This window comes from Tupaia chinensis, unplaced genomic scaffold (assembly GCF_000334495.1).
Source record: "Tupaia chinensis unplaced genomic scaffold, TupChi_1.0 Scaffold000354_1, whole genome shotgun sequence".
Lineage (NCBI taxonomy): Eukaryota > Metazoa > Chordata > Mammalia > Scandentia > Tupaiidae > Tupaia > Tupaia belangeri.
The window spans coordinates 7,029,002-7,053,640 of record NW_006159849.1 but is presented as its reverse complement, the minus strand read 5'-3'; the positions used below and the strand labels follow the sequence as shown (position 1 = coordinate 7,053,640).

At 44.9% G+C, this 24,639-nt stretch overlaps 1 protein-coding gene across 2 annotated transcripts in view; it reads right to left on the bottom strand.

Moving 5' to 3' along the window:
* Positions 1–1,686: 1,686 nt before the first annotated feature.
* The window catches only part of PIP5K1B (phosphatidylinositol-4-phosphate 5-kinase type 1 beta), a 360,249-nt gene continuing 337,296 nt past the window's right edge, over positions 1,687–24,639 (bottom strand). Inside the window, exon 15 of one of the 2 annotated variants that reach the window (XM_006152466.3) lies at positions 1,687–2,413. In XM_006152466.3, the coding sequence (XP_006152528.1) occupies positions 2,411–2,413 (3 nt within the window). In that variant the 3' untranslated portion in view covers positions 1,687–2,410. The remainder of the gene's footprint in view (positions 2,414–24,639) is intronic. The other variant, XM_014589336.2, reaches the window with a different exon arrangement.

Here is a 24,639-nt window from a genome sequence, read left to right as displayed (position 1 = left end):
CAGGAATGTCATTCTGTGCCCTTGATCATCTTGCTTTCTAGGAATTTTTCTCCCAGCCTTTTAAGTGTCTGCTACCGGCCCTGGTCACCAGCTGGTGTAAATCGGATGAACTGTTTAAATGATTTGCTGTCACTCCCTGCGGGGTCCATTCTTGTGTAGGAAGAACTTCTCGTTGCTCTGACAGACTTGACAGTGTCACTTGCTTTGGCCAATGGAACGGGAGCAGAAGTATTGTTAAGCTGCATTGAAGGAGATGCTTTATGAGCTCCGTCTGCTTGGTGCCATCATTGTTCTTTTCCTACTTCCATAAAAGTGGCATGTCGGGGAACCAGCAGTTAGCCTAAGGGCTATGTCGCTGGACTCCCACGTAGTCGACCGCGGTTTGCGTCCTGGACCCGGTGGCTTAAAACTCACGCCGGGTGCGTGTGTGTGCGTGCCCAAGATCCCAAGAGGAGAATGGAGGAGAAGAGATTGCAGCGTGGCCATCCCCCTGGAGGGTGATTTCTTGCTTTCTGTCTCTCTGTCTCTCTCTGTCTGGTGAATGCATGTGTCCTATAGCAAAAAAAAAAAAAAACCCAAAAAACAAAAAAACCCTCTCCCCCCCCAAAAAAGGTGGCATGTCCCAGATAGGGGCCACTTCGGATCCCAGAACGAAACACTGGAGCAGAGCTGCAGCCGGCTCCTATGTGGGAGTGAGAAATAAAACATCGCCTGTAAAAGCTACTGTGATGTTAGGATTGCTACCATAGCGTGACTTAGTGAAAGTCAATGAATACACTAGGCCATTTGGAAAGTTTCTTAGACAATTAGAGCAAAATCTGCTACTGAATCTTTTCTCAGGACCGAGAATTAAAAAATATATGTAGGGACAACAGGTGACATGGTGGTTAAGCCACTGGACTCCCATATGGCCAACCAGGTTCAAGTCCTGGACCTGGCGGCTTGCTTTCTCAGCCCTCCCCACCTCTCCCAGTCTCTCTCTGGTGAGTGTATGCATCCTATAGCAAAATTAAAACAAAAAAAATGTAAAATGTATATGTGTATATATATCAGTATATGTATGTGTGTATTTAAGTTTATTCTGTGAGTGAGTGAGTGTGAGAGACAGAGAGATGGCAGCCCCAATAAGGCCAATGATGTGATCCACTCCTTGCTTCAGGCAGTCTCAGGTTATGGATCTGCCTCACAAAGCTTTCTTTCTTTTTTGAGAGATTTTTGCTATAGGGTACTTGCATTTGTCAGAGAGTCGAAGAGAGAGAAAATGAGAAACCAATCCTCCTCATCTCCCAGGAGAAATGGCCATGTTGTACTCCCTTCTCCTTCATTCTTCTCTTGGGATTTCGGGCACATATGCACATGCACATACACCTGGCATGAGTTTCAAGCTGCTGGGTCCGGAACTTGAACCACAATCAACCACACAGGCGTCCAGAGACTTAAATACTATCCCACCTTCTGTCCCACACAGACCTTTCTTAAACTTTTTGCTGCTGTCTGGCCCCAGGGCTAAGAATTTTCTCTCTTCATTTTCATCTATCATGAGATCCAGTTTACTTAAGATTCCTGAATATCTGGAAATGAGAAATGTCTGGGTTATTTTTTAAAATTAATGAAAGAAGCGTAAAGAACATAAACCACTAGAATCAATGTTCTACCACAAGTGAGAACAAAATATTTTATTTCTCTCAATAAAACTATAGTTTACAGTCGTATTTACTAAATAAATTATATACTCTCTTTTACAAGCAATAAACTAAATCACAAATATTTCAAAGACAATGTATGTACACGACATAAGGCCTTTTATAAATAGCTTTGCTTTTCTCATTTCACTAGTAAACAGTGAAAAAATCTTTATAGAAGCTAGTTTTCTATAAAGGATAGGCAGACCTATGACACTGATCTTTAAATGAAACCAATTTAAACTTTAAATGACATGGGCTATGATTACAATTTTGAAAAAAAAAAGAGCAGAATTTATTCTTTATTTATCATTTTGCATGGATGGATTTTCAAAAATATATAAGCAGATTACATATGTTGCTTATGTGTAATCACAGGATACATGCAAAATGAGATAATGCAAGAGTCCACAGGAAAAGAGCACTTCCAAGGTGAAAAAGGTGATTGGCAATGGTAGAGAAAGCAGCTTAACCAGAGTTCATGCAGCTCTTCACAGTTGAGCAAACAACAGCGAATGACAGACCAGGGTGGCATCGTCCACATCCCAGCTGCTGATCGTGGGCCGAGGCCGCCCCGACATCCCGCAGACGTCTAGATCCAGGTGACGGTTGCTCTGTGTGTAGTGGGCGTCGGCCAAGTTTTCCTTTGGATCCTTCTGGAGTGGAGAAACTTCCTTCCCATAACTGTGTTCCTGTCTCATCATGTGCTTGGTGGTCATCATTTTCACTTACTGGGGATAAAAAAGAAAAGAGCTATGAGTCTAGGTCTTTGCATTCATTTATAACTTCTCCATGAGTGGGTAAACAAGCTCATCATTTCTCCCCAAAACTCAAGTCTGGGTAACGTGCTTGTAGAAGGGGATAATTAGGCTTGAGATTCAGTATAGCATATTCTTCTTCTTCTTTTTTTCTTTTGTTTTCTTTTTGTTTTGTTTTGAGATTTTTGCTATAGGGCACATACGCTCGCCAGAGAGACAGAGAGAGACATAGAGACAGAAAGTGAGAAATCGCCCCTCAAGGAGGATGGCCACACTGCAAGCCCTTCTCCTCCAGTCACCTCTCAGGATTCTGGGCATGCACACACATGTGCCTGGTGTGAGGTTTAAGCCACTGGCTCTGGAACTCCAACCACAGTTGACCACGTGGGAGTCCAGCGGTGTAACCATTACACCAGATGCTAGTCCCATGCATAGCATATACTTCTTTTTTTTTTTAAGAATTATTTTATTAAAATTTATTTGTTTTATTTGTTTACTTAATTTGACCAGAGAGGGATAGAGTGAGAGAGAGAGAGTGAGTGAGAAAGCAAGCCCCTGGGCTGGGACTTGAACTGTGGTCAGCCGTGTGGGAGTCCAGCACCCTTAACCACCATGCCATCTGCCAGCCCCACATAGCACATACTTCTGTGGTGGACCTGCAACATGTCAGTTACACCAATGCAAATCAAGTCCTAACTATATCCCAGCACTGTGATAGGGACTTGGAGGGAAGCAATGCTGCCAACATGCATTCCTTCTCCCCAGGTGCAGCGGACCTGGGGTGTGCTGTGGTATGTTAGACCTGGAGCCAATCAGAACTTGAACATGGTCTTGAACTGGTGAATGCTACGTTCACTTCCAAACACTATCCCTGTGGTCAGGCAGTAAAAATATTGAGCAAACATTTGATCTAAAATGGTAATTATTTGAAGTCAGAGTCAGTGACCTGTGATGGTTATAACATGATATTTGCAGGAAAGTGACACCATGTTTGAGGACAGACACATCGGTTTAAATCTATTGGTTTCCTACTTATTATCGTTGTGTGACATTATGCGATGTATATAATCTTTGAATCTTATTTATGTATACAATGGGGTAACAAGTCTTACTTTTTAGAATAGTTGTGAGGGATAAACGTTTCTTTCTTTTCTTTTTTATTTGCTATAGCGTGCATGTGTTCACCAGAGAAAGAGGGAGGGAGGCAGGGAAAGTGAGGAAGTGGGAGGGGCCATGCCCAAATCCCTCTAAAGAGAGAGAGAGGCAGGGAAAGTGAGAAAGTGGGAAGAGCCATGCCCAAATCCCTCCTCCTCTCAGGATTTTGGGCATACACATGTGTTCTGTGTGTCCCTCATGGAGCCGGGTCTGGGACTTGATTCATGTAGGTGGCCATGTGAGATCCAGCACCGTACCCTCCATGCCACCTGCTGGCCTGAGGAATCAACTTTCCTATGGGGAAAGTTAAATGTGTCCATACACTTGACATATACCAATTACATATACATGCAGTGCAGTGCCTGGCATATGCTAGTGCCCCCAGAATCGTGCAGAAGGTTGGAGCTGGAACCACAGAGGGTAGAGCCCAACACCTTAAACTGGAGGCTGAAAAAACCTGAGTAAATGTTAGATATGACTGAAGAGGATCAGGAAAGAAACAATGTCAAATAAAGGTAATTCTATTTAACAACCAGTATTTCGTCGTGTAATGTGAAACTCTTGTGTGTTGTAATTTTCACTTGCCGATTTGTTTCGTAGTTCCACTGCTTCCTCTTATAAACTAACTTAGGCTTGTTTGTTTAAGTGTCCATCATGCTCAGATTGCTCCTGAGAAATCACCTTTCAGGAGTAGGTGAATGTGGTCAGGAGGGGAACTGCCCACACTCTCAGGTCGGATGTCTTTAAGGAGGACTTGGTTTTGCCGCAGTCTGATAACACTGTGTGGTGCAGGTCTTTACCAGTACCAGCCACAAAACCAGGGACATATAAAAAACTGAAGCCCACATAAAATGATGAGGGCCTCCTTATTAGATTTATGCCATCCTGCTTTCTTAAAACAAACAAATAAAAAACTAAACAAAAACAAAAGGGGATGATAGCTTGCTCTACTCTTCCTATAGATTACAGCTGGACTTCTGGGTCTGGTTTCTAGTGCCAGACTCTTAGGACTTTGAGTGAGCCGCATCACGCTTGAGGAAATTCACCAGTAAGGGGCTCTGAGGTTAAGACTCCATGGAATTGGCTAATGAATTGGGCTTTTTGTCTAGAAAATAGGAGATGTAGAGGTGGGGCCTAATAGCTGTGCTCCTGGACCTAAAGGCTAGTCTTGGTGAAGAAAGGTTTGGGTACTAGGGTAGTCCTAGGACACTGGAAAGTTATGACAGCAATAGTGGCAGAGATGCTGTGAGCCTCAGGGTGGGGAGGTGGGGAGACTACCAGAATGTGTGAAGGGAATGGAGCAGTAGCGTCTCACCCCCTCAGTCTCTCTCCATGAAGAACTCTAATGCTTACGTTCTCCCTTAGGTACATGAGCCTAATTTGTATCTCCTTAGACTCAATGGTTGGGAATTGCTTCAGAAGCCAGAACCGGGGTAAATGCATACAAGCTAGTTTTGCCTCAATTTATAAGTACTTTCTAATCAGGGTAGAGATGAATGGTCACTAAAGGTGAGGTAGCTGCTGTTACTGAAGGGTCAAGCTGAGAATGAGTGGCGATCTGGTGGAATGAGGCAGGAAATTGCAGACCCAGAACTTGGAAGGCATGCATGGTGGCCCGTGGGGAGGACTTGGCAGTCATGGGTGGTTTGTGTTAGGTGACCACAAAGTTCCATTTCAACCATAACTTTCTATTTACACTACCAAATAACTCAAGATTCTGCAAACAGCTGGTAACTTATACAACAGGAACTATATGAAAATAATTTTGTATCTTAGTGTCTCTCATAAAGCAAATAGGTTCTTATATTAAAATGTACTACCCTTAATATTAGAGATAAAAAGTGATTTCCAGTTTTGGTCATAACACATCCTTTGTATTCACTCAGATTTTTTTTTAATTTTTAATTTTTGGTCTCCTTTTTTTTTTTTTTTTAACTGAGGGTGGTGTAGAAGTTTCTGTGAACTTCTATACACAGCCACTTTTATCTCCAAGGTACAAGAACGTCAAGTTGATCGAGAACTGTCAATTCTATATCTGTGTTGTAATGAAAGCCTTGGGTGATATGATTGGTTACAGCCAAGTGTCCATTTCTTACTAATTTATAACCTTATTAAGATAAGATGGGGGGGTGGGATGAAGGTAATTGACTAGAAACACCCCTGGTGGTGTCTCTTTGCTAAAAGAGCTGAATAAATGCCTATACTTCCAGTAGTGAAGTGAGATGAGACTAATGAAGTGCAAGAAAAAGATAGCAGGGGCGACCGGAGCCCAGAGTCTCTACTTAGAAATATAAAAACAAAGTCAATTGTCTGCATGCACTGAGCTTCTGAAGCCCTCACCCGCCACAGGGGAGAAGGCATGAGGATCTGTCTTCTGAAACTCTGAATCACATACTCCTAGCTCAGACCCCTACACTTCCCACCTGCAGAAGGGCCATGAAACCGGCATGGAGTTCGGGAAATACACATAGACAGCACTACAGAGCAAACACTGGACCTCCCGCTCCAACCCCTCCCCGAGCCCCAAGAGCTTGGTGTCATACCTAGCAGGTAGAGCTTAGATTTTATTGTAATAATCAGGACTGAGGCCACCTATAACACAACTTTTCTGGACCTCCCTGAACAGTAAGTATGATCAAAGGGAAAGGGGGGGGGGCATCTGATGGAAGGAAGGCACCAGAAAGACCCGTCCAAGTCAGGGAAGAAGACAGGGTTCTGTCCCAGACCATCTCATAATCCTGGAATGTATGATCCAGCCACCTAACTCCTAGCACAAATGTGCTCGAATCTGATTGGCCTCCATGCATCCCTGGGCTTTATAGGTCACATACTCTGGCTAGGGCCTCACCAATAGGTTTGTTTCTGCAACCTCCGGGACTACCTTGCCAGGGCTACATTTGAGCCTTAAGGGTCTCCCTGCTCACGAGTGATGCAGCCTGCATGAGACCTGCTTCTTGGGTCTCATAGACAGACTTGCATCTGCCTCCTCCTGCACTGCCCTGCCAGGGTTGCATTTGAGTCCTCTTCCACACTGGGAATTATAGGCAGACAGACTCAGCAGGCTTCCTGGGGCAGAAAAATGCATCTCAATAGAACTTGCCTCCCATCTCATCTAGATCACTTTTCCAGGGTCACACTGGGGTGGTGAGAGCTGCTCCATCCTTGGGTATTCCATGCGGGTCACACAGGACCTGCTTTTTGGGTCTTGCAGTTAGGCTGGCCTCTGGCCCCTCTTGGTCTACCTTGACAGGGGTGCATTTGAACCCTGGCTGCTCCACCCCTAGATTACACAGACAGGTTGTACATACTCTGCTCAGATATGAAAGACTTGGCAGGTCTCTGGCCTGACCTGGGTCACCTTGCCAGGGCCACTCTGCCATGTCCTGGGAGTTAGAATTGACTCCATAAATCAGAAGTGAGTACTCCACTACATACTTAAAAAAATCAATTCAGGGACACAAGAAATATTATAAAAATAAGGAAGCATCTCTACTCCAAAAGAACACAATGACTCCTCACTAGCAATGAATAAAATATAACAAATCACAGAACTGTTGGAAATAGACTTCGGAATACTGGTCATAATAAAACTCGATGACATGAAAGAGAAAATAGATGAATGATTTCAGGAGATGAGAAAATTATTCCATGATAGGAATGAGTAATTTTATACAAAGACAGACATTTTAAAAAAGAATCAACCAGAGATGAAGACTAAAATATAGGAAATGAAATACTTTATAGAGGGGCTGGTAGGTGGTGTGGTAGTTAAGGGTGCTGGACTCCCATATGGCTGACCACGGCTCAAGTCCTGGAACTGGTGGCTTGTTTTCTTACTTTCTCTCTCTCTCTCTGTTCCCCACTGGTCAAATTAAAATAAATATGCCTTCCCATTCCCTCCTTGCCCGGATGATTTCTGCTGATAGGTTTGAGGTTAGTCTGATAGGTGTCCTTCAGAGCTTCTCTTGCCGTTTTTAGAATATCACCTTGGCTTTTGACTGTCATTTGACTATTGTGTCTTCAATCTTGGAGAATCTTCCTTTTGCATGGTCTAGTAAGTTGTGGATACTTTCTATAGAGTATTTTTTTTTTAAGATTTTTTTTTAAAACTTTATTTCTTTTCATTTGACCATCCTTGCATGCCTAGGATAAACCCTACTCCTCTTTGTCTCTTTTTATTGATGTTAGCTCAAAGTTTCTCTTGACTGATATCAGTATCAGAACTTCAGCTTCTTGAAGACACTGGAGTAGGCAAAAAATGATTAAATAGACCCTAAAACATGGGCAACACCAGTAAAAATAGGCAGATGGAATTACATCAAGGTAAAAGGCTTCTGTACAGCAAAGGAAATAATAAATAGACAATTGCAGAATGGAAAAAAATATCTGCAAACTGCACTACAGATAAGGGATTGATAACCAGACTATATAGGGAACTTATACCTCACTGGCAAAACATTAATAATCTCCCACAAAGAAAAAAATGGGCAGCCTGAACAGACACCTGTCAAAAGAAGACCAACAAATGGCCTAAAAGCATATGAAAACAAATATTCAACATTCCTCTTTTTTCTTTTTTTAAATTTGTGATAGGGCACATGGATTTACCAGAAAGAGAGAGTGAGAGAGAAAGAAAGAGAGAGAGAGAGAGAGAGAGAGAGAGAGAATATGCACACACTCCCCCCGCATCACAATCTTTTCTCCTCCATTTTCTTGGGACTTTGGTCATGCATGCATACATCCCTAGTGTGTTTTTCAAGCCACCAGGTCAGGGACTGAAACTGTGGAGTTGGCCATGTGAGATCCAGCTGCTTTAACCATGATGCCATTGGCTGGTCCTTAACATCTACTATCATAAGAGAAATGCAAACCAAAACCACAAGGAAGTATTACCAACCCTAGTCAGAATGGCTAACATCAAAAAACAAAGAACAGGGGCTGCCAGGTGGCATGGTGGTTGAGGCGGCTGGACTGCACATGGCTGACCGTGGTTTGAGTCCTAAACCTGGCAGCTTGCTTTCTCACTTTCCTTCTCTTTCTCTGTCTCTCTCTGGTCAACTTCAGTAAAATAAAATAATGACAATGAATAAAATGAAATGGAATTATTCTTAAAAACCAAAACCAAATGATAATAAAACCCACAAGAACAAGTGCTAATGAGATTGTGAGAAAAAGGAAGCCTTGTGCACTTCTGGTAGGAATGTAAGTTAGTACAGCCACTATAGAGAACAGTATGGAGGGTTCTCAAACATGTATAAATAGAACTATCTCAAGACCCAGTAATCCCATTCCTTGTATTTCCCCCATAGGATCAGAAAGCTCTCTGTCCAAGAGACACTTGCACATTCATGTTTATTGTAGCTTCATTCATTCACAACAGCTAAGGCAAGGAATCAACCTAGTGCCTCAAAACTGATGACAAGGGACCAGCAGTTAGTGTAATGGCTATGTTGCTGGACTCCCACGTAGTCAACCGTGGTTCGAGTCCCGGACCTGGTGGCTTAAACTCACGCTGGGCGTGTGTGTGTGCATGCCCAAGATCCCGAGAGGAGAATGGAGGAGAAGGGATTGCGGCGTGACCATCCCCTCTGGGGAGTGATTTCTTGCTTTCTATCTCTCTGTCTCTCTCTGTCTGTCTGGCGAGCGCACGCGCCCTATAGAGAAAACCTCTCAAAAAAAAGAAAAAAAAAAACTGATGGTGAGATTAAGAAAATGTGGCACAGGGACTGGCAGTCAGGGTGGTGGTTAATGGCGCTGGACTCTCACATGGCTGACTGTGGTTTGAGTCCTGAACCTGGTGGCTTTCTTTCTCACTTTCCCTTGCTTGCTCTCTTTCTCTGTCCTTCTCTGGTCAAATTAAAATAAATAAATGAGGGGACCGGCAGTTAGCGTAATGGCTATGTTGCTGGACTCCCACATTGTCGACCGTGGTTCGAGTTCCAGACCCGGTGGCTTAAACTCATGCCGGGCGCATGTGTGTGTGTGCCCAACATACCAAGAGGAGAATGGAGGAGAAGGGATTGCGGCGTGACCATCCCCTCTGGGGAGTGATTTCTCGCTTTCTATCTCTCTGTCTCTCTCTGTCTTTCTGGCGAGTGCACATGCCCTATAGCAAAAACCTCTCCAAAAAAATAAAAGTAAACATGAATAAATAAAGTTAAATAAAATAATTCTTTATGAAAAAAAGGGAGAACGTGGTACAGTCCATGGGTTCCCATCTTGCATGATCTCGGTTTACTTTTCTGAGCCGTTGGCAGTGAGAGGAAAGGAGAAGTCTAGCAATGAGATCTTAGGAAAAAAACTTCTCATGGGGAGAATGGTTAGGATCCTAAAAACAAAACGAAACAAAACACTAAGAACAAGTTCTGGCGAGGTGGTGCGAAGAGGGAAACTTCTCATGGTGAGGCTTCTTTCCCGAGGTTTCAGGACTAGACTCATTCTCCTTCCCTCCCTTTTTTAACCCTTCCCTTGCCAATCCTCTGACATCCGCCCCCCACTCCCAATTTCAACCGACTGTCTTAAATATGTATTTAGAATTTCTCGGGGCAGCCTGTAGCCTGGTGATTTAGAAGGCTGGGTCCCACATGGCCAACTGCACAGTTGGAGTTCCGGATATGGAGGCTTGTAAAACATGCCAGGCACATGTGCATGTGGGCATGAAAACCCCCAAAGGGGGGGAGAAAGAGAGAAGAGATTGTGGTGTGGTCCAGGGCGTGCATACTCAGCACTCTACCTCCCCCAATCTCTCTTTCTGGTGAGTTCATGTGTCCTCTGGCAAATTAAAAAACAAAACAAAACTTTAAGATCTGGAAAGTGGTGTCAGTGAATTTTAGTGCAAAGCTAAAATGAATGCAGAACTTCACAAAAGTCTGATAGGCCTAGGGATTAGCAGTTAGCGTAATGGCTATGTCGCTGGACTCCCATGTAGTGGACTGCGGTTCGAGTCCTGGACCCGGTGGCTTAAACTCATGCCAGGTGCGTGTGCGTGCGTGCCCAGGATCCCGAGAGGAAAACGGAGGAGAAGGGATTGTGGCGTAGCCATCCCCCCTGAGGGGTGATTTCTCGCTTTCTGTCTCTCTGTCTCTCTCTGTCTGTCTGGTGAATGCACGTGCCCTATAGCAAAAACCTCTCCAAAAAAAAACCCCAAAAAAGTCCGATAGGCCTAGAGGAATAGCATTAAAGAATGGCATTGAGTCCATAATCCTTGAACTCTTAATATCCAGGGAAGATGCTTTCTCTCTCTCTTTTTTTTTTTCTTTTAAGAATGATTTATTTTATTTTATTTGTTATTATGATTATTATTTTTTAATTTGACCGAGAGAGACACATAAAGAGAGAGAAAGGGAATGTGAGAAAGCAAGATGCAAGGTCCGGGACTCAAACCGTGGTCAGCCATGTGAAGTCCGGCACTTCAACCACCACGCCACCTGCCAGCCCCGAGATGCTCTCTTTAACTATAACTACCAGAGGTTTCAGTCCCAGGGTCCCATAGGAGAAGAATTTTTCTTTGGTGTTCAGCAGACCCACATTTCGATTTCAAAGTTGAAATTCTTTGCCAAGATAGCTCCAATGAAAGCATCAGTTTTTCTCCTGACTGTGGTAGGCCCTAAGTCCCTCATTTGCTTTCCTATGTCAAGCCCCCATTTCCATCAGCAGTTCAGTTCTGCTTTTCTTGCTTTGCTCTGTATCTTTCTTATTTTCTATTGTTCTTAAATCATAGGGCTAGTGTTCCTTCTGTTGCCATGACAGCACAACTCCTCTTGCCTCACTCCACCCATTTTGGTCTAAACTCACAGCATCAAAACAAATCCTTATCAAGGCCTTGCTATGCCTCACTGCAGCAGCATCTCCTGGACTCTAAGGTCCTCTCCCTGTCTGGAGTTCCCTGATTGCTATCTCAGAGATCCCTGAATTTCAAAACAAAGCTGCCACCTCTGGGTTCTGGAATGTCTAAAATGTTTTTGGTTTAAAATAAGAATCTATATGTTTTATTATAGCCACATCTACCTTGGATGAGGGGTTATTTCACAAGGTACAATCTCTTGGGCATAGTGTGGACTGTGTCAGATTCCAGTGGGTGCAGGAATAGGAGCTCACCATTTTCCCAAGAGGGGAAATGATTCCATAGGCTGGTGCTACAGAAACCAGGACAGGGCGGTGAGAAAGGAGTAATATCACCGTGCTGTGGAATTTGACAGCTGGAAGGAACACTGGAGAAGCTTGGGTCCAGTGTGAATAATATCCTGCTTAAATAAATACTGGGCTTTAAAATCAAAAGTGAAATTTCTCTTTTTCAGAAACTATGGGACTGGGGCCAGACGATGGCATAGTGGTTACATTGCTGAACTCCCACTTGGCTGACCATGGTTTGAGTCCTGGCCCTGGTAGCTCAAAATTCCTGCTTGGGTGCGTGTTTATGTGGGCCCAAGACCCCAGGAGGAGAACAGAGGAGAAGGGACTGCTGTGTGGCCATCCCCGCTGGGGGAGATTTCTCACTTTCCTTCTCACTGTCTCTCTCTCTCTCTCCCTGGCAGGGAGTGCATGCACCCTAAGGTGAAAACCTCTTAAAGAAAGAATGAAGCAAGCAAACAAAATTATAGGACTACAGGGCTCCCACTGAGAAGCCTTGAGAGACTTTCAACAGCCTTGAAGGATATGGAAGACGAAGATAACCATTTGTGCCCGATCTGGCAGAATGGTGGTTGAATCCTGGGTGTTGGCAGCACACGGAATGCCAACCCCCAAACGCCTCATCAAAGCATCCCTCCCAACGTGGCGGGGAAGTTACTGATACATGAGGGCAGAGCCAAGGGAAAAGCTAGCACTCCTCTCTGACGTCTCATGGGATGATTGAAGATCGTGGCCGTCATTTCAACACTGTTAGTGTAGCAGCAATATTTTCACACCATTCTCTGCCTGGTGAATTTGTTTTCCCAAGATCCATGAAAAGCCTGAGGGCACCTGTGAGTTACACAGGCTGCCCGTGCTCCAGCGGACTCCCCAGCACTCAGTGTTACCTTATCGTCTAATCTATCAGACCGCTCTGGTGCTGCGAGAGATCCACTGTGACCCGGCTTCTGCCTTGCTTGGAACACGTCAGAGGAGGGACACGGGACTGCCGAGGGAGGAGGCCACTGGATATTTTTCACCTCCGTGAGAGGAAAGACCAGATGCCAGAGGCTCCAGCCATGGTCTAGCAGGTTCCTTGAACATGCCAGGCACTTGTGTGCCTCTAATCTGGAGCTGGCTGAATCTGGGGGTGGATTGTGATGTCAAGACTCCGTTGGGGTGCTGTCTGCCTCTCTCACTCATGGGAGAAATAAACAAACTTTAAAAAGTTTCTGTGGTTTAAGCCACCCAGTCTTTGGTACTTTGTTAAAGCAGCCCTAGAAAACTAACACGATAGCCATCATTTAGGGAGTTGTTTTGGGGCCAGCGGATGGCGTGGTGGTTGTCACTGGACTCCCACATGGCTGACTGTGGTTTCAGTCCTGGACCCAGTGGCTTGAAAAATCCCGTCATCTGGGTATACATGAGTGCCCAAGATCCCGAGAGGAGAGTGGAGAATGGCTGTGGTGTGACCAGGCCTCCTGGGAGGATGATTTCTCACGTGCCCTCTCATTCTCTCTCGTCTCTCCAGCAAGTGCACACACCTTAAGGCAAAAATCTTTTTAAAAATAAAAAGTTTTTTTTTTCTTTTTTTATAAGTAAGTCTTTACATTTGCATTTTATTACATTTAATCCTATTCCCTTTCAGGGATTACTTCAAAAGCTACAATTACCCAGGCGTTCAGTAGCTGTAAGCAAGGACCTGTCAAAGACCGAAAATGAGGAAAAGATGCTTTTCTCCCCATGTTTGCTGCTCCTTTTAAAGTTGCTTCCTAAGCAGTAGAAAGAGGCATTTCTGTAAAGAACCCCAAACTGCCAAGGGGCCCTTTCAAAGAGGCTCAAGTGGAGCCTGCCTGATGGATGGGAAGGGCATGCCTGGATCTGAGGGGAGGTGAGCCCCTTCAGTTTCGCGCCCCACTGTAATCATAGCCTCGGGTCCAACTTGAAAGGTGGCGGAAGCTGGGCTGTCAGTGGGCGCTGTCTTTGACGTCTGAAGGATGTGCCCCCCGCTGAACTTGCATGCCCAGCGCGGAAAGGCTCCAGTAAAGTACATGGAGTGGAAAGAGTCCAATGAGCCCCACACTCGCTCTTAATTAGGTTTCCATTCAAGGCCCTCAATCTTGCCTATCCCCCCTTGGTCAGAGCTGCCTGTCTACCACTAGGCGGCAGTAGAGGGTTTGCAGAAAGCTGGAACACAACTAAAAGCCTGGTTCATAAACTTGAGTATTTATGGCCTTCCTAGGGTTCACCTTCACTCTGCTTCTACATTAGAGGAAAAGAGAGTTTGATTCTAACTGACCAGCCACCTTGGGGGCGGGGGGGGGACCCCGGGGAGTGACACTGTTCCCTCTACGTTAGCCTAGATGACTTACAGGATACGCAGAGCCAAAGGGTCCTGTGAACAAGTACAGTAGGTCTCAGACCTGTACATGTAGGGAGTTTTTAAAAAATACCAATACCTTTGTCCTCCCCTGGGGATTTTATTTCCAACACGTATCAAGTCCCCAACAGGAAAGTGAGTCTGCTAGTACGTTCATTTCCCTGACACTTTTTGTGAGCAATGTAAAATGACAATTTGGAAACATCTACCCTACCTCACAGCAACCTAGCCTGGGAGAAGGGACGTGAAGGGGCGAAATGGGCCTTGTACGGGAAAGAGCAATTTACGGGCCACTCGGTAAGGCAGGGTGGTGGTGGGAATAGCATCTGCCCACAATTCTGGTCCTCCTGTAGCTTCGGGACGTGCTCTTATCTGAAAATAGTATCTTTGCAGATGGAATAGTTATGAGGTCATACTAGAGCAGAGTGGGCTCCATACCCAGTGACAGGTGTCCTTATAAAAAGGAGAGAGGAGGGACCAGCAGTTAGCGTAATGGCTATGTCTCTGGACTCTCATGTAGTTGACTGTGGTTCGAGTCCTGGACCCGGTGGCTTAAACTCATGCTGGGTGTGTGTGTGCGTGCCCAAGATCCTGAGAGGAGAATGGAGGAGAAGGGATTGCTGTGTGGTCATCCCCCCCCCCCCGGGGGGTGATTTCTTGCTTTCTGTCTCTTTGTCTCTTCCTGGTGAGCACATGTGCCCTGTAGCAAAAACCTCTCCAACCAAAGAAAAAAAAAAAAAAAAAAAGAGGACACACAGAGGTACAGAGTCACAGGAAGAAAGGCCACATACATGCAGGCATCTGAGTGATGCAAAGAATGCCAAGGACCCTGTGCAGCCACCAGGAGCTGGAAGAGATGGGTCCCTCCTTGAGTCTTTAGAGAGAGTGGCCCTGCTGAGACCTTCATTTCGGACTTCTGGCTTCTATACAGAACTATGAGACAATATCTGGTGTGTAAGTCACCCCGTTCGCGGTGTCTGTGACAGCAGCCCTAGGAAAGGAGTACAGGCAGAGACATACCGAAGGGAGGCCAGGCCCTCAGAGCCTCACTCCTAAGCCCCTCTCATGCCATCTGTCACACTTGGAAGGCTTTATTTTTAAAAAGAATTATGGGGTCATCTGAGAAGTCATGACACATTTTTGCATAGAAAAGTAAGTACATCATGATTTTCCGACAATCCAATATTTATTTAATTTTATTTATTATTACTATTTTAAAAATTTTCTATAGGGCATGTGCACTCACCAAAGAGAGATGGAGAGGAAGAGGGAAGGAAAGTGGAAATCATTCCCCAGGGGGACGGCCATGTGCAATCCCTTCTCCTCCAGTCTCTTCTATGAGACTGTGGGCACGCACACTCCCCTCTACTCACAGCATGATTTTTTAGCTGCTGGTCCGGGATTTGAACCGCAGTCATCCATGTGGGATATAGCACCTTATCTTTCATACCACCTGCTCACCTGGGAGGCTTTATATTTTACTGAGTAAGTAGTCCTTAAACATTGCTCATTCCTCCTCAGAGGCTTGGAGAGGGAATGGTATAAATGAGAACAGTCCTGTTTACTAGGTGCACAGGTGTAATTTAAACTCGTTTTCCCTGAAATTCTCATTTGTTCCTAATCTGGTTCTTTTTTTTTTTTTTTTTTGAGAGATTTTTGCTATAGGGATGTGTGCTTGTTGGGGAGGCACAGAGAGACAGAAAGACAGAAAGCAAGTAATCACCTCCTGGTGGAGGGGATGGCCACACCACAATCCCTCCTCCTCCCTTCTCCTCTTAGGCTCTTAGGCATGCACACATACAGGCCCAGCATGAATTTTAAGCTGCTGGGTCCAGGACTTGAACCGGGTTGACTATGTGGGAGTCCAGCAACATAACCATTATGCCATCCGCTGGTCCCCAACCTGGCTCCTCTTAAGTCTGCCATTCACTGCCTGCAGGTTCAGGGCCTCGTAGCCCCCAAAGTTCACACCCTTAGAGACTGTTCTTCCCTAAGCACTCTTTTCCCAAGAGTGGGAAAGGCTCAGGATACTACTAAGCACTGGCATTGGATGGCAAGGAAGAAGGCGAAAGGAGAAGGCAGGAAGAGCAGCCACAGAGGAAGCTGGGTGGAAGGGATGTAGAAAGAGGCCAGTCTGAGGACGCAAAGAACGAGAAATGACGGGGCACTCTGAATACTGCAGGAGTCTCAGGGAAACTAACCGAAGGGCAGACCTGGCTCTGCAGAGGATGGAAACCAAGCTGACCCGCAAGGCCAAGATTCATGCACAGCTAGCACACAGCAGAGACAACAAAACGAAACAAAACACAGAGACACTAGCTCGGCCCTTCACACTGTCACTCACCCCTAACTCCTGGCATAACTGAACTGAAAAGCCAGTATTGCCTTTCTATCTCCCGCTCCCACTCCCTCAGCTAATCCTTACCCAGCAGCAGAATGCTATTTGAAAAACAAAACAAAAAACACCCCATAAAACAAAAAAAACGCCCTAGGGGTGACCTCCTAATCTAGATTGACAGGTTGCCTCATTAATTTGAAGCTGGCGGCACTCCTATTTGGAGAATAGGAGTGATTTGTAGGTGCCATGGGGGTCAGGCAGTGGGATCCATTTTTTTTTAAAGCTCTTTCACGTGTCTTAGAATTATTATTTGGTCAATAACGTAAGGGGCCGAGACCTCGTCGAAATAAACAAAGGGCTCTATGTTACCCGTTCTGAAATCGCTTCATTTCTCACAATGTGGTCAGGTGGCGGAAGGAAACACGCTCTGCTTCAATGCCTTCGGAGCCGAGACTGTTTAGCCTTTTCTCTTTCCTACTCTGCCCTCGCGAGCATCCACCAACGAGCATCCACCAACATGCCGAGTAGCATCTCTGGCCCTTTCCCGAGAAACAGCAGAACTGCTCCTGCTTCAAATAAGCCCTCCCCCTCAGAGGCCAACCCCGGCTCAAACAAGGAATGAAGAAAGCGGCCGATGCTTCTCATAGAAGCCTTGAACCAAGGGATTCAAATGCAGAAACACAGTTTCTTTTGCCAGAAAATTCCATGGAATCTTCCAAGACCTCCATGGCCTAATTTAGAGTGTTTTTCTTCTTTATGAAAGGCTTTCCCTGTACATAATAGTATGATAAGCTGTTAATTCATTTTCACTTCTCCACCACCCTTCTCCCATGATCAAAGGGTATCATTAACCACTCTAAAAGCACATGAAATGAGCTCGCAGTTCAGCAGCTGTCCGTCAGAGCAAGGATCTCCAGTACCGGTGGAGCTAAGACATGGCCGACACGCTTCGTCACTCCCAGCTGTTTGCACTCCTAACAGCCATTTTGCAGAGATGTGTATCTGGATGAAGGTGGATGCCACTGAGAGGGTGTTAATATGGAAAGTGTAAAAAGGAAAAGGTCCTAATCTAGGGACTGCATAACAGGAGCAAGAAGGTCATTGTTTTATGGCAGCCATCTTTTCAAACCTCTATGTCATTTATTTATTTATTTTTAAGGTTTTTGCCAAGGGGCACATACACTTGCCAGAGAGACAGTGAGAGGGGAAAATGAAAAATCATACCCCAGGGACCAGCAGTTAGCGTAATGGCTATGTCGCTGGACTCCCACGTAGTCAACCACGGTTCGAGTTCCGGACCCGGTGGCTTAAACTCACGCCAGGTGCGTGTGTGTGCGTGCCCAAGACTCCGAGAAGAGAATGGAGGAGAAGGGATTGCGGTGTGCCCATCCCCTCTGGGGGGTGATTTCTTGCTTTCTATCTCTCTGTCTCTCTCTGTCTGGCGAGCGCATGCGCCCTATAGCAAAAACCTCTCCAAAGAAAAAGAAAAAATAAATCATCCCCCAGGGAGGATGGCTATGCTGCAATCCCTTCTCCTCTTGGGATTTTGGGCATGCACGAACATGTGCCCAGGGTGATTTTCAAGCTGCTGGATCTGGGGCTTGAACCATGGTCGATGGCTATGTGGGAGTCCAGCATCTTAACCACTATGCCATCTGATGACCTCAAAACTTCTAGGATATTAAAAAAGCAATCCCATTATCTCCCACTTACCTGGCCATTGTCAGCTAGTCATAAAAGAATTCTTTCTTCATTTTCAGCAAAAACGGCTTTTTGTTGGTTGTTTTTCGTCCCATTAACAACAAATTGCATTCTACATCAGGCAAAGAAGCCGCCTAGGAACTGAAACAACAGCCACTGTGGTGGTGCCAGGGCCCCAGAATCTCCGGGACGATTCAGCAAGTAGAATCTCGCTCTGGTATGAAGCCTGCCTGATTGCCCATTTTAAGTCAATGCGTTCTGCTCACTCTGTTGTACTCTTTTAAATACCCTAATCTGTGCCATCAACTCAAAATTCAAGGAAAAACACATCTTTTGGTCACTGGATAAAATCACTTTAAAAGCACCCCCTTTGATTTGAGTATCAGCTGAGTGGCCTTTTACAAGCAGTGCAGGCCTCTCAAGGTACAAGCAGCCTTGAACTAAATGCTTTCACAAAGATAATGGAATAATTAGCTGCCTTCTGAGGTCACCTATCCTTTTTAATTTCAGGTCAAATCACAGAGAAAGCAGGATTGGTGAGTTAATGCACATGCACATAAGGTGTGGGTGGATTCTTAAAAGGAAATTTCACATGTTGCTTACTGCACGAAATCATTTGGGTTTAAGTCTATATATTTGTAAAGGGATATATGCGGTATTCTACGCTAGGGGACAAATAAGAGCACTAGAGGATTAGGTCACAACTACTCGTTGAGAAATGCTGCACTTACAGGGGGAGAAACACTACAAGAGAAACCTGGCCACGTCTGGTGACAGCACAGAGCAGAAGGTTACCGCAGATGCTCCAACTGCCCTTCAAGCAAAGAGGACTGAATCAGAGCATTCGAATCAGGTCAAAAAGAGAAACAGGGGTCAATAGGTGGCATAGTGGTTAAGGTGCTGGACCCCCACAGGGATGACCGTGGTTTGAGTCCTGGACCCAGTAGCCTGAAACTCGTGTCGGGTGTGTGTGCGTGTATGTTCAAAATCCCAAGAGGAGAATGGAGGCGATGGGATTGTGGCATGGTGATATCTCACTTTCTCTCTGTTTCTCTCTGTTTCCAGCAAGCCCATGTACCCTACAACAAAAAACTCTCTCCCAAAATAAAAAGGGGAGACAAACACATTGGCACAATCAGTTTTCTTTTCTTATCCTTTTCTTTTCCATTTACTCTTCCATAATGTAGATGCAAATGAGAATACTGAAGAGAGGGCAATGAGCTGATCCTCTCAGATCTGGACGAGCATGCTGACTAAAAATATAAATCTTCATCATGAACACACACCCTGGAATGACCGGTTAACAGTGCAGAACTTTCTAGACGTAGTGCCATAAAATTTCAGTTTAAATACTGTGAAGGCTTATGGTAGCAGAGGTGATGAAACAGCACAATTTGGAGAAACAACTGTAGCTACTTTGGAAAACTTATTTCTGCAACTCCTTGAAATGTATAATGAGCCACAGCCTCTCAGAGCTGGCAGGAGTCTAACAGATGACTTAATCATCCATTTTAGAGATGAACAAACTGAGGCCCAAAGAAAGCGGTGAACTCAAGATTCGTGACTAATGAGAGGCAGAGATAGGCACAGACTCTAGGTCCCTGTTTCTCTCTAAGTTATGTCCATTTGGTTTTACAACAGGTGAAGAGATTTAAGAAAAAAATACTAGAAACACCATATGGAGAACATGAGGTCCAACTATTTTGCTAATAGTTATTTGCCTTTCATCCTCATTCCTTCTTATGTGGACACAAAGGAGTTTTCCAGAAGCAAAATGAAATGTCACATCACAAAGACTGATGTGGAGACAGACATGAGAATCCAGTTTCTGGGCCAGTCCTGTAGCCCAGTGGTTAAGGGAGCCAGATTCCACATGGCTGTCTGTAGCGTGAATCCTTGCCCCAAAGGCTTGAAAATTATGTCAGGTGGGTGCACACCTTGAATCCTGACAGGATAGAGAAACGGAGGAAAATGGAATGGGGGTACATTACCTCTCTCTCTGTCTGTCTCTAGTGAGTGCATGCATGCTCTGGCAATTAAAAAAATTAAAAAAAAAAGAATCCCGTTTTTATCTATTAAGGTGGAGATTTGTAAAAATGTAAAATAATGTCCCCCTTCTCACTAAATTTATTTTTGTTTTTGGGATATAGTAATAAAATGTTATTTAAGAGACCACCAGATGGCATAGCAGTTACATTGCTGGACTCCCACATGCATAACCACGGTTTGAGTCCCTGACCCAGTGGCTTGAAAATCATTCTGGGCGGTCGCCTGTGTGTCTGTGTGTGTGTGTGCACGCGCGCACGCCCAAGATCCTGGGAGGAGAAGGGATTGGGGCATGGCCATCCTCCTTGGGGGTTGACTTCTCACTTTCCCTCTCACTGTGTCTGCTTCTCTCTCTCTGGCGAGTGCATGTACCCTAGGGCAAAAACCTCTAAAAAAAAGTCATTTTAATGAACATATAATAGATTTATTACTTTCAATGAATTAATATTTAAACTTTTATTTTTTTACTTTTTTTACTTAGGTTTTTGGCATAGGGCACTTGTGCTTGGTGGAGAGAGACAGAGGGAAAGTGAGAAATCATCCCCTGTGGGGATGTTAACCTCCTGGGATTTTGGGTACACACACATGTCCCTGGAGTGATTTTCAAGCCTCTGAGTCCAGGACTCAAATTGTGGTTGGCATGTGGGGATCCAGCACCTTAAACCCCTTGCCACCTGCTGGCCCAAACATTTTCTGTTTTCATTCTGAAAATATGAAATATGGGTAGATAGAATCTACATACACAAAATCTCTTTGGGATCCTCAATAATTTTTAAGTAGCAAAAGTGTTCTGAGATCAAAAGGTTTGAGAATGACTTAATTAGAACAGTAAAAAATAGGGACCAGCAGTTAGTGTAACGGCTATGTCGCTGGACTCCCACGTGGTTGACCATGGTTCGTGTCCTGGACCCGGTGGCTTGAAACATGCCGGGCGCGTGTGCGTGTGTGCCCAGGATCCCGAGAGGAGGATGGAGGAGAAGAGGAGAAGGGATCACAGCATAGCCATTCCCCCCGGGGGGTGATTTCTCGCTTTCTGTCTCTCTGTCTCTTTCTGTCTGTCTGGCAAACGCACGTGCCCTATAACAAAATCCTCTAAAAAAAAAACCCCAAAAAACAAACAAACAAACAAACAAAAAAGAACAGTAAAAAATAACTGCAAGAGACCATCAGTTAGCATAATGGCTATGTCGCTGGACTCCCATGTGGCCGACTATGGTTCGAGTCCCGGACCCGGTGGTTTAAACTCACGCCGGGTGCATGTGCGCACGTGCCCAAGATCCCGAGAGGAGAATGGAGGAAAAGAGATTGCGGCATGGCCATCCCCCCACCCCACCCCCCAGGGGGTGATTTATTGCTTTCTATCTCTCTGTCTCTGTCTGGTGAGCGTACGCACCCTATAGAAAAACCTCTCCAAAAATAATAATAATAATAAAATAAAATAACTGCAAAAGAAAAAAAAAATCAAAGTGGACTTCCAAATAAAAAAAAGTTCTCAACATCTCCCCCCCTTTCCTTCTCGAATCTCTCTCCCCTTCATAAGGAGCATGATTTGGACGAGATGGAAGGGAGACTATCAATGGGCAGTACCATCGCCAGTGCTGGGGGGCTTCATGAGTTCAAAATTAGGCAGAAGAGCTTATGAAGGGGGATTTGGATTTTGGTTCTGTCACTAACCAGTTTTTTTTTTTTTTCCTAGAGAGGTTTTTGCTATAGGGCATGTGCACTCACCAGAGAGACAGAGAGAGAGACAAAGAGACAGAAAGTGAGAAATCAGCCCACCTGGGGAGGGGGGATGGCCACACTGCAATCACTTTTCCTCCTCTCTTCTCTTCTCTCAGGGTCTTGGGCATGCATGCACATGCGCCTGGCGTGAGTTTTAATTTGCAGGGTCTGGGGCTCAATCAAGGTCGAATACACAGGAGTCCAGCCATGTAACCATTACGCCCTCTGCTGGTCCCTGTCACTAACCCACTAACCAGTTCTGAGAACTGGTCAAGTTAGCCTCAGTTTCCTCACCTGTGTGAATGAAGCCAAATGTAAAACCTGCCTTCGTGAACAAGCCAATGCGAGGAAAGGACGTGTCAGTGCCTGGCATGTAGAACACGCCATTAATATTATCCTTCAAACTCCTTTGTCCTTCCAACAATGCCACACTGGTCCCCTTCTATGATTCTGCTAAACGCCCTCAGTCTACATGGAAATTTTAAAAGTCCATGTTTTCTGGCCCAACGTGTCTCCCTATCCTATTTCTTCTATTTCTTTTTTAAAGTTTGATTTAATTTTATTTATTCATTTATTTTAATTTGACCAGTGAGACACACACACACACACACACACACAGAAAGAGAGAGAGAGAGAAAGTGAGAAAGCAAGCTACCAGGTTTAGGACCTGAACCGTGGTTGACCCCATAGGAGTGTCTAGTGCCTTAACCACCACGCCACCTGTTGGTCCCCTATATTTTTCTTGCCTCTGCATAGCTGTTTGACTGGGGTAAGTTACTTAAGGTCTCTGGTCTCAATCTGCAATATTTCAGGGGCAACACAGTTCCTGATCTAGGCAGCATGGCCCAAAAATTAAGGGTGTGGGCCTCTGGCCAGTTCTTCCGGTTTGAATCCCAGCTGTTATTGACGACTGGCTTTATAACCTGGGGCAACATTACATAATCTCCAGGTGCCTCAGTTTCCTCATCTGTAAACTGGACTAGTGACCATACCAACCTCCTAGTGTTGTGAGGATTAAATGAGTTAATACATTGAAAGTATTTAGGTCAGTGACAGACATGTACAAAACAATTTTTAAAAGTTTCACAGCTTATTGTTATGAGCTATAAAAACAGGTTATGTTGGCAGTTTTCTCCAAGTTTGGTGAAAAAAATTTCTACTGCTTCCTTAAAAAAAAATAAAATTACCAGAGGGAGGAGCCAGCAAGTGGTGTGGTGATTAAGAGCGCTGGACACCCACGTGGCTGATAATGGTTTAAATCTTGAACCTGGCAGCTTGCTTTCTCATTCTCTCTCTATTCTCTCTCTTTCTCTGTCCCTCTCTGGTCAAATTTAAGTAAATAAATAGTTAAAATAAAATAATTCTTTTAAAAAAACACAAGTTTGAAAAAAGAAGTTATCAGAGGGCCTGCAGGCTTGTCAGAGAGAGGAGGAGAAAACTCCCCTCCCATGGAGCATGGACACACCACCATCCCTTCTCCATTTCTCCATCTTATTGTGATTTGGAGCACACATGCATATGTGTCCCACATGTTTCTCAAGCCACTAGGTCTGGGGTTTGAACTGCAGAAGGTCATGTGGGGTCTGGCTTCCTTAACTGCTGGGTATGGGGCCGGCCCTCTATTGCCTCTGAACTTTCCACAGCTTGATGGCTCTCTTTCCTTCTGCTTTCCTCTCTCCTCCCTCACTCCTGGACCACAGAAAACTCTGTGTTGGAAAAACTGACCAGATGACCAGATTAGCCAGCTAACCATCGTTGCCAGTTCTTTCAGCTGTAAACTCCCGTGATTCCTTTTGTAAAAATTGATTTTCAAGTGCTCTCAACAGAACCAACAATTAACACTGTGGCTTTCCCCTGTGGCTTGTGAGGCAAGCATTATCCTTTTCTGAAAGGCTTTGCTTTTTAATGTCAAAGAATTAGAGACTCTTAACGAAGCAATGTAGTAAGATGCTAATAAAACCCAATCAATGGCAGTGCCCTTATGAATGAAATTGATAATACCAAGGAGCGGTAAGCAAAATGATTAATGAGACAGCCTTCCTAACAAAGGAATGAGGACTAACAGATAAGGAGCTGGCATCAACAATGCCAATTAACCACCTGGTGATTTCACTTTCCACTAAGGAGTACCACACCACCGGTTCATGCAAATCCGGTTTTTGTAAATACACACAAAAGTGGCATGAACTCCTGGATCATAAAGGCCTCTTTCTGAAATGCTTTCCTGATTTCTGTTTCCAGATAAACCCACATACCACGGGACGAAAAGCAAAACCAAACACAAAAACCCTTTGCTCCTATTTAATTCCCTATTTTCTTAGTTGTGTGTGTTTATGATTCTGTGATGTGCTGTAACTTTTTTCCCTTCAGTTTTCTCCACAGGGTGTGTGTGTGCTCGTTGGAGGGAGAGGGAGAAGGGAGAGAGAGCGAGCGAGCGAGCGAGAGAAAGTGAGAAACCACCCCACCCCCAGGAGAATGGCTATGCATAATCCCTTCTCCTCTTGGGATTTTGGGCATACACACACGTGCCCAGTGTGGTTTTCAGGCTGCCGGGTCTGGGACTCTAACCATTGTCAACCAAAGTGTGGGAATCCAGCACTTCAATCACTATACCCCATATGCTATCATTTTCAACTAACACTGAGGAGCATTGCTCATTGGGAAAAAAATAGTTTATTCAGAAGTTATGAAAAAATCCTTCCACAATAGCTGGTGGGAGGCCGACACAGGAAGACAAGGAAAGCCTGC